General features: G+C 51.5%; 1 protein-coding gene across 1 annotated transcript; it reads left to right on the forward strand.

The window, feature by feature from the left end:
- Positions 1 to 915: 915 nt before the first annotated feature.
- LOC111162515 (kelch like ECH associated protein 1) lies at positions 916 to 8,397 on the forward strand. The gene is made up of 6 exons (XM_022526982.1): positions 916 to 1,019; positions 2,638 to 3,323; positions 5,095 to 5,780; positions 6,838 to 7,043; positions 7,322 to 7,498; positions 7,657 to 8,397. Exons 2-6 carry the CDS (start codon positions 2,685 to 2,687, stop codon positions 7,821 to 7,823), a joined length of 1,875 nt encoding a protein of 624 aa, XP_022382690.1. The 5' UTR covers positions 916 to 1,019; positions 2,638 to 2,684; the 3' UTR covers positions 7,824 to 8,397.
- Positions 8,398 to 13,826: the final 5,429 nt, after the last annotated feature.

Raw genomic sequence — 13,826 nt, forward strand, 5'->3', positions numbered from 1 at the left:
CTGCGTTGGGCTCAGGTCATGATCTCAGGGTCCTGGGGTGGAGTCTGGCATTGGGATCCTTGCTCAACGGGGAGCCTGCTTCTCCCTCTGCCGGCCGCTCCCCCTGCTTCTGCTCTCTCTGACAGAGATAAATAAAATATTTTTTAAAAGGCGGGGGAGTGGGGAGGAAAGTGGGTCGGAGAGAGGAGTCATGCGCTGAGATGACGAAATCTAGCGGGTGGAAGGGACAGTGCGAAGTGGGGACAGACCGGACCGCCCCCCCCCCCACCCCAACCCGCGGCCTTGCGCCCTCGCCCACTCTTTGCCCAGGGGTGCTGGGCACCTGCGGGAAGGGCGGGGAATCGCGGCTCCTTCCCCACCGCGCCTCTCCGCCCTCTCCCCGCCTCCTTCCCGGCCGATCGGAGGCCGCCCCCCCCCCCACGACGTCCAAGACCCCGCAGGCTTCGCCGCCCCAGGGCCAAGGTTCCCCGACGGCTGACGCGCCATAGCGAAAGTTAAGCGGGAGCCGCTCCCGGCCGGGACGCGGACCCTCGGGTTTCCCGGAAGCTCTGCGCGCGGGTGGCACCACTGTGCCCGGAGCCGCCTTGGTGCCCCGGGCATCCCCACCCCGCGGCAAGAGCTAGAAGGCTACGCGGCGGCCGAGGTGAGCTCGCCGGCCGCTAGGGCTGTCCACCGATCTCCAGTGCAGGCAGGGGCTCACCGGGCCTCGAACCCGAGGGTCTGATTCCCGGCGGCTCGGACCACGCGGCTGGGTGCGCCGCGCCGCAATGACAGCCGGAGCGGTCGCCGCGCGGGGGCAGCGCAGCTTGGTGACTGGCGGCGGGGGCGGGGGGTGCGGCCCTTCTGCCCTCCCAGCCGCGGGAGGCCGGGGGCCGCGGGGACTTTTATTCTGACACGGCCGGCGCCCGGCTCTGCTTAGTCATGGTGACCTGCGCGCGCTCCACGCCTCCCCCCGGCGCAGCGATGGAGGCGCCCGGGCCTGGGCGACGGAGGCGGAGCTCGCGCGCGGCCATGGCGGGGTGAGTGAGGCGGCCTGCGCCCGGGCTGTGCGAACGGCGGGCCGGGAGTGCCCCGGGGGTCGGGGAACGGGGCGCCGCGGGTCCGGAGGCCATGGGGTTCCCGCGGCCTCGCGGAGGGCCAGAAGGGCGCGGCTCGAGTCCTTGGCTTTTGTTGGACGGCGCGACCCGAGGGGTGGCCCGGGAGCTACGCACGCCGGGCGAGAGGCCCAGGGAGTGCCCCTCGGACCGAGGGCCCGGGAGTCCGGCGCGCTGGGGAGTTGGTCTGCGCCTTGGGGTTGGCAGTGAAAAGGCCGCACGGCAGGGGTCACTTCCTCCCTTCTCCAGGCCTTGGTGGCGGCTCTGGCAGGACATGCGCAGTCTCCCACTGATCGCTTCGTGGGGGATAAGTGCCCAGTGTCCTAGGGGCACCGTTGACCGACTGGGCAGAGACCAAGAGGCAGGACAGGGGCCTCGGCCGGGGAGAGGCGGCCAAGCGGTGTCCTGGGCCCGGTGGAGGAGGGTGCTGTGGCAGGCACAGTGAAGTGGGCAGCCAGCCAGTCGCTCGCTTACTGACCCCTGGGCAGTGCCAGGCCCCAGGCAGGACGTGGGGGAGGCACATGGGAGGGTGGGCACAGCCTTGACCTACACAGGGCTCCCTGCCTTCAGAAGCCCTGCGGCTGAGGGCCAGAGGCATGGGCCATCCCTCAACAAGCAAGCAGTGGAGGTCATTACGGTTTCTTACAAGTGCTGTGGTGGAAATGAAATACGGAGGAGATGACTCTGCTGTGAGTCCAAGAAAGATCAGTGGAGAACCTGGGGGGCCTCTTGCAAATCCCGGTCTTCTCGAAGCGGATGTTTCAAAACACAGCTCCTGCCCTGGCCCTCCAGACTGCACAGGTTTCATGGAAACCTGTGTATCTCTCATTACACTTCTCTCTGACTCTCCAGATAGACTCTCTCATTCTGCCTCTGAGCCTTTGAACTTGCCATTCCCTCTGTCTGGAAAACCCCTTTCACATGTACATCCTACTTGTCTCAGCTCTAACACAGCCCTGGACTACCCGATTTAAACTAACTGCCCCAAGGCACCCTGTCACAATGCTGTTGTCCTTTTCTTCACAACCCCAACTTCTCCTCAAGTCTCGCTTATTTTACTTATGGCCCATCCCTCCCCAAGTGACATCTCCAGGGCGGCACAGTTTATGTCTGCCTCTCTCCTCTGCTATGTCTCCAGTGCCTAGAACAGTGCCTGGCACACAGTAGATACTGTGAATGAGCTAGATATGCTCTATTGGGAAGGGATAGAGCTGGTAGCTGGAACAGAGTGAGCAAAGGAAAGAGGCGGACAGAGGCTGACTGTATATAGGGTAGGACACTGCAAGAGTTTCGTTTTACTCTTCATGCCACAGGGAGTTGTGGGGAGGATTCTGAGCCGGGGGGGTGGGGGGCAGACATCGTCCGACCTGTGTTTTAGGATGGACTCTTGGGCTCTGAGGCCATGTGGTAGTTAGTGAGCACAAATGGACATTGCTTCATCTGGGCTTGGGAAGGAAAACTGGTCTAGGAGTCGCTTTATCTTTAAAAAAAGGAGGCCTGACCCCCAGGCCCTGCCCCCAGCCCTGTGCTCTCCCTCCTCCAGGCCTCTGAGTGCCAGTGGTGGTGTTGTCCCTTGTCACCTGGAACCCCATGCAGCCGGAACCCAGGCCTAGCGGGGCTGGGGCCCGCACCCGATTCCTTCCCCTGAGGTCACAGCGCCCTGAGGGGGCAGGGGACACGGTGATGTACGCCTCCACCGAGTGCAAAGCCGAGGTGACGCCCTCCCAGCACGGCAACCGCACCTTCAGCTACACGCTGGAGGACCACACCAAGCAGGCCTTCGGCATTATGAACGAGCTGCGGCTCAGCCAGCAGCTGTGTGATGTCACACTGCAGGTGAAATACGAGGACGCGCCAGCCGCCCAGTTCATGGCTCACAAGGTGGTGCTGGCCTCATCTAGCCCCGTCTTCAAGGCCATGTTCACCAATGGGCTACGGGAGCAGGGCATGGAGGTGGTGTCCATTGAGGGCATCCACCCCAAGGTCATGGAGCGCCTCATTGAGTTTGCCTACACGGCCTCCATCTCCATGGGTGAGAAGTGTGTGCTCCACGTGATGAACGGTGCCGTCATGTACCAGATCGACAGCGTTGTCCGCGCCTGCAGCGACTTCCTCGTGCAGCAGCTGGACCCCAGCAACGCCATTGGCATTGCCAACTTCGCTGAACAGATCGGCTGTGCCGAGCTGCACCAGCGCGCCCGCGAGTACATCTATATGCACTTCGGAGAGGTGAGTCGCTGGAGGAGACTTGGGGCCTGGGCTTGGGGGTGGCATCAGAAGGACCAGGGACAGATGGACGGACATCCCTGCCTTCCTTTGAGATGTGAAGAGTCAGGTCAGGTTGCTGGAGAAAAATTGGGTTCTGAGGTCCTAGTCTATATATCAGGGGTGACTCTGGGAAACAGCTGAGGAAAGTGAGAACTTTCTGGGTCTGTCTCTGGGCTCCCCGACTTCTCTGGGGCCAAGAGTAGGGACAGGGTGCAGTGAATGCTGACAACTGCTCAACACTGGGGTGCGCTAAAGACGGCCCGGTGTTTCAGACGGTTTGCAGATACTGAACACCCATGACATGCTGCCTACCTCACATGTGACCCTTAGACATGTTTCCTCTGGTCCACACAGTGTTGTCCTTACACTGTTGTTGGTTTCATTTTCGTTTTTAAGTGGAGGAAGTTGTGAGCAGAAAATAAGCGATTCCTTGTAAAATCGCAATGATGAGCCCAGATTCGTGGGTGGCGGGCACTAGAGGTTGTGCCCTTGGGGATGACGATAATAATAAGTGTTTGTTGAGCACTTGCTGTGGGCCTACCCCTGTTCTAAGTGATTTCCATTCTTTAAATCATTGGATTTTCCCCACTATCCTATGAGGAAGCACCACACTTAGCTGTGGCCCAACAAAGCTGTACCCCAGGCCCTGTGCCTTAGGGAGTCCCATGCTTTAGAGGGCCCTCCTGGAAATTTTCAAAGTCCTAGAGGGCCCTCCTGGAAATTTTCAGTCCTCCTCCAGTGGCTGGGATCAGCTGAGGTAGATACTGTCCTGGTTTCTGTTTCTCTCCTTAAGGGCTGATGTTCTCCTTCCCTCTACCCCACGTGTGGGGTTGACCAGATGCCCTGAGGAGGCTGGCAGTAGTCCTAGGGCCTCTGGCTTCCAGAAAGGTGGTCTGTGAGCTGGGCTTTTCCGCAGGCCTATGCGGTGTTTCTTTAAAGGGATTGCGTGGGCTTGGGGTACCAGAGTGTTGGTGACCTGCTGATGAGGGGTGGCTGAAATTATTTATATAGACTGGTGCCTGACAAGAAATATTTGCCTGGGGCCCTGTATGCCCTAGGAGTAGCCCAGCTGTGAGGTAGCTAATAGAGGAGGAAAACCAAGGCACAGAGCATTGCCCAAGATCACCTAGTTAGAAAGAGGGGGCCAAGTTGCAGCTCAGCCTTCTTTCTTTAGAGCCTACACTTTTTCTAGAATATTCTGTGGCTATTATTTTTTCCTTTTTAGTCAATCTGCCCTTTTGAAAAAGTAATTTTGTTTAAAAAGTAACAATTGGGGCACCTGGGTGGCTCAGTGGGTTAAGCCTCTGCCTTCGGCTGGGGTCATGATCTCAGGGTCCTGGGATCCAGCGGGCTTTCTCCTCAGCAGGGGGCCTGCTTCTCCCCCACTCCTGCCTGCCTCTCTGCCTATTTGTGATCTCTGTCTGTCAAATAAATAAATAAAATCTTTTAAAAATTAAAAAAAAAGAAAAGGTAACAATCTTGTAGTTCAAGCACAAAATGATACAAAAAGGTACAAAGTACATTGTGTCTTTGCACATTTGCCTGAGTACTTAGGTAGTATATGCCTGGCGTGGAGTATTAACTCTAATCTTCACAAGCTATGAGGTTCACACTATTTGAATCCCCGTTTTACAAATAGGAAACTGAGATTGTGAGAGGCAGGTTGAGTGACTTGTCCGCAATCATACTGCCGTCAAGGGGAGTCAGCCCGTCACAGTAATGCCCTCCGCAGGTGGCCAAGCAAGAGGAGTTCTTCAACCTGTCCCATTGCCAGCTGGTGACACTCATCAGCCGAGACGATCTGAACGTGCGCTGCGAGTCCGAGGTCTTCCACGCCTGCATCAACTGGGTCAAGTATGACTGCGAGCAGCGGCGCTTCTACGTGCAGGCACTGCTCCGTGCTGTGCGCTGCCACTCGCTCACACCCCACTTCCTGCAGATGCAGCTGCAGAAGTGTGAGATCTTGCAATCGGACTCCCGCTGCAAGGACTACCTGGTCAAGATCTTCCAGGAGCTCACCTTGCATAAGCCCACGCAGGTGATGCCCTGTCGGGCGCCCAAAGTCGGCCGGCTCATCTACACCGCTGGTGGCTACTTCCGCCAGTCACTCAGCTACCTGGAGGCCTACAACCCCAGTGACAGCACCTGGCTCCGACTGGCAGACCTGCAGGTGCCTCGTAGCGGCCTGGCCGGCTGCGTCGTGGGTGGGCTGCTGTATGCTGTGGGCGGCCGGAACAACTCGCCTGACGGCAACACCGACTCCAATGCCCTGGACTGCTATAACCCCATGACCAACCAGTGGTCGCCCTGTGCCCCCATGAGTGTACCGCGCAATCGGATCGGGGTTGGGGTCATCGATGGCCACATCTATGCCGTTGGTGGCTCCCATGGCTGCATCCACCACAACAGTGTGGAGAGGTGAGTGGCAGAGCCCAGAGGGGTGAGCTCTGAGGTTCCCATTGCTAACAGGTCCTAACCCACTGGGATTTGGGGATTCCCCCTATTGTTAGGTGCCTGTCTCTGCACTCTGCCTTCAGGGAGTGGAAGCCTCAGGTGAAGCTAACTCCATGGGAGATTTGTGGTCAGTGACGTTGGATGATGTGTCTGGGCCTGGGAATTGCTTACAGGGCTGTCACAAACCCATACAACTCCTGTAGATTTGGAAGGAGTTCTATCAGTTTGAAGTTGTTGTAAAATGCTAATTTTATTACAGCATGACACCTTACTGCCATCTGCCCCCAAAATGCCGTAATAAACGGATATATGAGGTCTTCTGTGTGGAAGGTGACCCCTTGTGCAGTGCACAACCTGCACAACTGCACGGTGACCCTGTGTTAAGAGGCTGAGCAGTTTTGACTTTCAACTTTTGCACAGTCAGTCCTTCGCCTTCTCCTCTTCTAGAAGCATGATCCAGGATACAGTTCTCAGCTGGAGAACTTGTTAAAACAAACTTCCTAGCCCACTGCTAGAGATCTGGCATTGGTGGGTTTAGAGCGGGGCTAGAGAATGGGAATTTTAAACAACAGCACGCTTTGACAGAAACCATCCTGGGTAGCCTAGTTGTTGGAATTAGGATTCAGGTGTCCTAGAAGCCTGGGTCGGACCCCCAGCCCCACCTCCATGGTGACCCAGGACGTGCCATTTCATCCCTCTGTGCTTCTATCTTGTCATCTGAAGGTGATGGGGAAGTGGGAGATGATAATGAGGACCACCTGTCCAGCAGGCTAAGAGGGTTTTGGGGGAGCTAACAACACACAGCATGGGGCCTGGCGGTGGTGTATGGTAGAACCACCCTCAGCGTCCAGCAGACGTGCAGGTAACCTTGAGCAGATGATGGCTGTGAACCTGTTTCCTCAGAGACACGCTACGAGGAGTAAAGAGTTCAAGTGCATAAAGAACAGGCGGCATGTTGGGGCATAGTGTTCCATACAGGTCAGCTATGATCTCCATTGTCCTTGTTATTATGCCCTTGCAGGTATGAGCCAGAGCGGGACGAGTGGCACTTGGTGGCCCCAATGCTGACTCGAAGGATTGGGGTGGGGGTGGCTGTCCTCAACCGTTTGCTCTATGCCGTCGGGGGCTTCGATGGAACAAACCGCCTCAACTCAGCCGAGTGTTACTACCCAGAGAGAGATGAGTGGCGAATGATCACACCCATGAACACCATCCGAAGTGGGGCAGGTGGGTGGGGGCTGCCGGGAAGGGAGCGTGGAGGAACCCCACCCCCCACCCCGGGGAGTGAAACTCGGCAAGGCCTGGGGGAGGCTTCCTGTTTCAGTCTTAAATCCTGTGGCACACCCAGGAGAGCTGGATCCCAACCGTCTGAGCTCTTCTCTTCCAGCTGTGTTTCTGAAGGGTGCCCCGGAAGAGGGGAGAGGGGAGGGCGCCCCCAAGAAGGCGGTGCCTGGGGCTCCCAGCGCCAGGCCCTGGAGTCACTCTTTTTGCATGGTACGGTTTAGGAGTCTGTGTCTTGCACAACTGTATCTATGCTGCGGGGGGCTACGATGGTCAGGACCAGCTGAACAGCGTGGAGCGCTATGACGTCGAGACAGAAACGTGGACTTTTGTAGCTCCCATGAAGCATCGGCGAAGCGCCCTGGGGATTACTGTGCACCAGGGCAGGATCTACGTTCTCGGTGAGGCCCTGGGGGCGGGGACCTGGGTGGAGAAGCCCGATTAACCCCATCTTTGGGGTCAGGCTCAGATCCCTGTAGGAGGGCTTCTTGCAGTTCCTTCTCCCTCTTTCTTTCCTCTGCCCTCAGAGGGGTGACTGTCTCCTCTGCTCTCCCTGCAGGAGGCTACGATGGTCACACGTTCCTGGACAGTGTGGAGTGTTACGACCCAGACACAGACACCTGGAGTGAGGTGACCCACATGACATCTGGCCGGAGCGGGGTGGGTGTTGCTGTCACCATGGAACCCTGCCGGAAGCAGATCGACCAGCAGAACTGTACCTGTTGAGCCACTTGTGTTTCTTGGGCAAAAAAATGGTCTGATCGAGAGTATTGTTGGTTTTGTACAAAAACAGGGACAAAAGAAAAGGCAGCAGTACAAATGCTTATCCTCCAAGATGGGAGGCTGAGATGCCTCAGTGTTCAGATGACAGCTAGAAAGAAAAGAAGGCCACAGCAGAAACCCATGAGCCTGTCAGAGTTGTCCCAGGAATGTCCAAGAGAGCTTTCCTGGGAGGGGTGGGTGCATGAAGGGCAGGCTCCTAGGAGAGAGGCCTCTGCACCCACTACTCTGAGAGTAGGCCTGGGTCCCAAATCAGCAGCCGCCACCTCCCTTTGGGGTGAAAACAGGTGCTGAGGTCAGGCGGGGTTTTTGTTCCTTGTGTCTTTGTGGTTGGTTCCTGGAGGCCTGGGAAGGAGCCAGCTGAGGCCTCTGGGGTGAGGCTCCTGTGGAGGTGTGGACCCCAGGGATGGGCCTGTACATAGAAACCACTGGATATCTCTGCCCTGGACAGTCATTTTGTTGATAAGTAACCCTATAACTTTCCAATGAAAATAAAGAACAGACTAACTAGTGTCTTCCACCCGGGCTCTCAGCTGGAGATCTCAAACCTGGGGACAGGAAGGACTCTTTGGAAACGTACTCAAGTCTTTGATTTTGAGTTTGAATTTGAAACCAGTTCGTTATCTCTGCCCATGGCATCTTGACATGTAGGGCATCTGTCTCCCCATAGGCAAGCCACACAGGGCTCACTTTGTCACATAGGGCTGCTTTGAAGACAATGACCTAACTCCTTGACACCTCTCTTTTAGGTCTCCCTGGAGTTCTATTTTCGGGCAAACCATCCCCAACATGCCTTTCAAATCGGTGAAAATCTATCCGGTCATTTTTATGCGCTTCAGTTGCACAGACTGAGCCTTTTATTTAGGTGCCTGAGTATTAAAAGGACAAAAGGAGCTCTTGGGAATTTTCTTAGGCAGAGGGCTCGCTAGAACCTGGTCTCCTCTTCCGAACAATCCCTGTGAAGGCGATATACGGCCTGGCTCTCTCCTTAAGGCAATGAGCAATTTGTACTGGGAGAGTGGAGCGAAGAGGAACGAAGTGTGGTCTCAGCTGTCAGGAATGTCCCAGGCTCTCCCAAGGGGCTTAGCGAGGAGACGTTTGATTCCTTCCTTTCCAGGGAAAACCTTAACCTCCCATCTCCGCAGCTTCATTCACTCAAGTCACCTGAAGGTTGTCTTGGTCATGCCACTTCCTTGGTCCTCTTCTAAGGTTTTATTGGAACAAGAAAATAAATCTGCATTGGGTGCATTGAATGGGTGGGGAAGGACTAAGAATTGAAAACAGTATCTGGACAGCCTTTTAGCATTTGCGGTTTTTTGCACATTACTTGATCCTCAAGAGTGCTGTGAGCTAGGAAGGCAAGCCTGCGTTCTTTACAGATCAGAGGTTCAGGGAAGCGACTTGCCCAAGGTCATGTGGCCACAAAGTGGTAGGGTTTAGATTCCACTCTAATGGACACTAAGCAGCCACAGTGTGTGAGAAGGGACAGAAGGAGGTCCCATGGGGTCAGTGTGTCTATCAGTGAAAGTTCCGGAAACAGCGATCTAATCTAGAGTCAAAAGGCATTTGCATGTAATCTGGTTGCCAGAAGCCACACAGCCTATCCCAGAGTGGTGTTTCCTTCTGTAAGGGTTAGAACCCTGGTCTTGAGGTCAGGTTTCAACTGATTGAGCAAAGCAAGGTGAACAGTTTCTTACCTGCAAAAATGGTACTTGGACACCGACTGGGCATGTAAATGTGCTGGACCAACAAAGGTGAGTATTGACACTCCCTTTCTAACTCTGCAAAGACAGCTGTTGCGCTAGTATCGAAGGGGCTAGGGTCGTGAGCAGGCCCCAGATGATCCCCGCCCTCGTGGAAATTACAGCCTAGAAGAGGAGTAGGGTGACCAACTCATCCTGGTTTTCCCCAGGACAGTCCCAGTTTGAACACTGAAAGGCTGGCATCCCAGAACCCCTCAGGCCCCCCACCCCCACCCCGGGGTCAACTGGGGCACCTCCGCAGGTAAGCCAGGTGCTGAAGCAGTATTATAACCGTGCTGAGTGACAGGCTGCTGCGGGTCATGGTTAAGTTCCCATTTGAAAGTCAACGGCTCTGGAAGCTATGTGGGCATAGGTGGCTGCTGACTGGAGTACATGGGAAAGGTGAAGCAGCTATTGCATTAGGCAGGTGAGAGGACACCAGTTTGGATGAGGCTGTGGGAACGGAGAGGTTGAATACACGGAGAGAAGACTGATGAGATAAGGAGGACAGAGATTTAGGAATGTTCCTGTGTGGCTTCAACCTTAATCAGCAGCCAGGAGTAGAGAAGCTTTGAGGAGGCTGCAGGTATAGGAGAGAAGTAACCATGTTTGGGGATGTGTCAGGTTTGAGGCCTCAAGGTAAAATTGTTTTAGGAAGGTGTAAAGTCATTTTTCTAGCCTCCAGGCTTTAATGCTTCCAACAAGTAGTTCTCAAATGGCTGTTTTATCAGACCTGAAGTGAGGTGTTCAGACACAGTGAGGAATAGGCATGACACTCAGAGAGCTGGAATTAATGATCACAAAATACACATGTAATTAGGTTCAAAGGCAAGCCCTCTGAAGGCCAGGAGCTTGACCTAGGTCAGAGGCTCTGAGAAACCATTGTTGAGATGGGGGTTTTCTCATAGAAATCCAAAGGAACTGATAGTGTAAACTTGATGTGGAAAGGAAGGGCAAGATTCTGTATGGAAGAAGCATCACATGCAAAGGTCCTGTGGCACTGGGAAGCAATCTAGGTGAACTCTGAGAGGGAGGAGGAACATGGTGTCAGAAGAGGGCCTGTGGGCCATGCTCATTTCTCTTTAATTGTTAAATACCTAAGTATTACCTTAAAAAAAATTGAACATTATAGATAAAGCTGAAATCTTACTATCTCTCCATTCCAGCCCCCTCTCAACTTAAAACAAACTGCAGAAATGTTCTATGTATTTCCTTACAAAAATGGTATAATGTTGCCTGTATTATTCTGCAATTTGCTTTCCCCCCTCAGACTTCTAGATCTTTTTGTCTGTGACGTCACATTCCTTTTGCCAGGTACCTATCTTCTGTTTTATCTTTTCCAGTACCTACAGTGTTAGGTCTTTTCATTTCTCAGAATTACAGATAAGGCTGAAATGCCTACTCTTAACCATATCTCCTTGGGCACAAATGTGTGTATTTCTCCAGGGGGATACTAAGAGGTGGAACTTACTAGATCTTAGGGTAAGCACAGCTTTCCTTATATCCTGCCAGATTCCTCTCCAAAGTCGTTGTAACAAACCACATTCTTACTGCTTCTAGAAGCTCTTTATAGATTTCACACAGTTGAATTAATCACTTTTCCTTGATGTTTTGTCTCTTCTGTGTCATATTTAAGGACTTTTGCATTTTCCGTGGCTTCCTACCTATTTGTTCAGTTGTTGTCTCCTGCCCATACATTGTTTCTGCTTAAGGTAACCAGACTCGTTTTTTGTTGGTTCTGTTAAAACCAAGAATCCTGACTAATAGAGACACCAAGAAATTTTTGTGTTTTTCCTTCAGATATGATTGTTTTTTTTTTTTTTGTACCATTTTTAAATCCAACAGGAATTTGTTGGTATATACAGTATCGAGTAGGAATTTAATTTTTTGCATGGATAGCTATCGCTGCTCAACCATTTATTTTTCAAACCATTTCTTGACTAAGTAATTCTTTATCCATAGTTCTTAAATGCTTTCCCAATCATACACAAACTTCTCATGTATGTGTGGGACCTCTATTCTGTTATATCAGATTACTATTGTTTTACCTAAATATCCATTTTTGCATCAATTTCATCATTTAAGTTACTGAAGTTTTATAACATGTCTTAATATCAGAAAAAGTTCCTCTCCTTTTTCTATTTTTTTTTAACAAAAAAACCCCTGAGCTGTTCTGTTATTGCATATTTATTCTTTGCTTCATGAATGAAATTCCATGAAAAATTTAATTGGGTTGCATTAAAATTATCAAGTTGGGGTGAAATAATATTTTTACAATATTAGGTATCTCTGTTCCTGAACTTAGTGTACCTGTTAGTGAAGTCTTCTTTGCTGTCCTCAGGAAGGCTTTATAATTTCTCCACAAAGGACTTGCGAAGGGTTTATTCATGGGAGTTTGATGGGTCTGGTTGTTGTCAATGAGATCTTTACTCCTGGATCTTTTACAATTGGTATTTCTGGAAAAATATAATAAAATTGGTATTTCTGGTATATGGGAAAGTTTTGATTTAGATATCTTGATCTTCCACCAGCCTTTTTCTAGTTTTCTAGTTTTTTTAAACAGAGAGTTAAATCGTCTGCAAATAGTAATAGTAGAATGTCATCTTTTTCAGTAGTTACGCCACTCATTTCTTTTTCTTGCCTTACAGCATTAGCTAAGACCTTCTGGGAAATGTTGGTTAGTTGTGGGAATAGTGGGGAATAGTTATCTTATTCCTAATAATAAGGTGAGTGCTTCTAATGTGCCACCATCAATCTGATGTTTGCTGAACGATTTTCTGTCACCTATACCTTAAGCTTTGCTGGAACTTCTTCCAAGTTCAGGAAGCTCCCCTCTATACCTAGTTTGCCTTTTTTTTTTTTAAATCATAAATGAGTGTTAAATTTTCCAGAAGTCTCTCACTCTATAGGTGGGTCCCAAGAAATTGCATTTCTAAAATTCCCAGTTGATGCTGGTGCTGCTTGTCCAGGGACCACATTCCAAGACATACTGGTGTAGAACAGGAACAGCAGCGGGTTAAAAGCGCATTCTGAGGGGCGCCTGGGTGGCTCAGTGGGTTAAGCCACTGCCTTCAGCTCAGGTCATGATCTCAGGGTCCTGGGATCAAGCCCCACATCGGGCTCTCTGCTCAGTGGGGAGCCTGCTTCCCCCTCTCTCTCTGCCTGCCTCTCTGCCTACTTGTGGCCTCTCTCTGTCAAATAAATAAATAAAATAAAAAAAAAAAAAACCACATTCTGAGAAACACTTGAGTAAATGGAAGAGAAGACAGACAACCACAGCAGAAAAACACGAGGAAACTAAGAAAAGTATAGTGTCACAGAGGCTAAGAAGAGAAAAAGTTGAACACAAAAATTTTTATTTTTAGAAATTTTTTATTTTTTTATAAACATATAATGTATTATTAGCCCCAGGGGTACAGGTCTGTGAATCGCCAGGTTTATACACTTCACAGCACTCACCATAGCACATACCCTCCCCGATGTCCATAACCCAACCACCCTCTCCCTATCCCCCCTCCCCCCGGACCCCCTCAGTTTGTTTTGTGACATTAAGAGTCTCTTATGGTTTGTCTCCCTCCCAATCCCATCTTGTTTCATTTATTCTTTTCCTACCCCCTAAACCCCCCACGTTGCATCTGCACTTCCTCATATCAGGGAGATCATATGATAGTTGTCTTTCTCTGATTGACTTATTTCTCTAAGCATAATACCCTCTAGTTCCATCCACGTCGTCGCAAATGGCAAGAATTCATTTCTTTTGATGGCTGCATAGTATTGCATTGTTTATATATACCACATCTTTATCCATTCATCTGTTGATGGACATCTAGGTTCTTTCCATAGTTTGGCTATTGTGGACATTGCTGCTATAAACATTCAGGTGCACGTGCCCCTTCAGATCATTACATTTGTATCTTTGGGGTAAATACCTAATAGTGCAATTGCTGGATCATAGGGTAACTCTATTTTCAACTTTTTGAGGAACCTCCATGCTGTTTTCCAGAGTGGTTGCACCAGCTTGCTTTCCCACCAACAGTGTAGGAGGGTTCCCCTTTCTCCGCATCCTCACCAGCATCTGTCATTTCCTAACTTGTTAATTTTAGCCATTCTGACTGGTGTGAGGTTGTATCTCATTGTGGTTTTGATTTGTATTTCCCTGATGCTGAGTGATGTGGAGCACTTTTTCATGTGTCTGTTGGCCATCTGT

Source organism: Enhydra lutris, unplaced genomic scaffold, assembly GCF_002288905.1.
Source record: "Enhydra lutris kenyoni isolate GAN:26980312 unplaced genomic scaffold, ASM228890v2 scaffoldscaffold92, whole genome shotgun sequence".
Taxonomy (NCBI): Eukaryota; Metazoa; Chordata; class Mammalia; order Carnivora; family Mustelidae; genus Enhydra; species Enhydra lutris.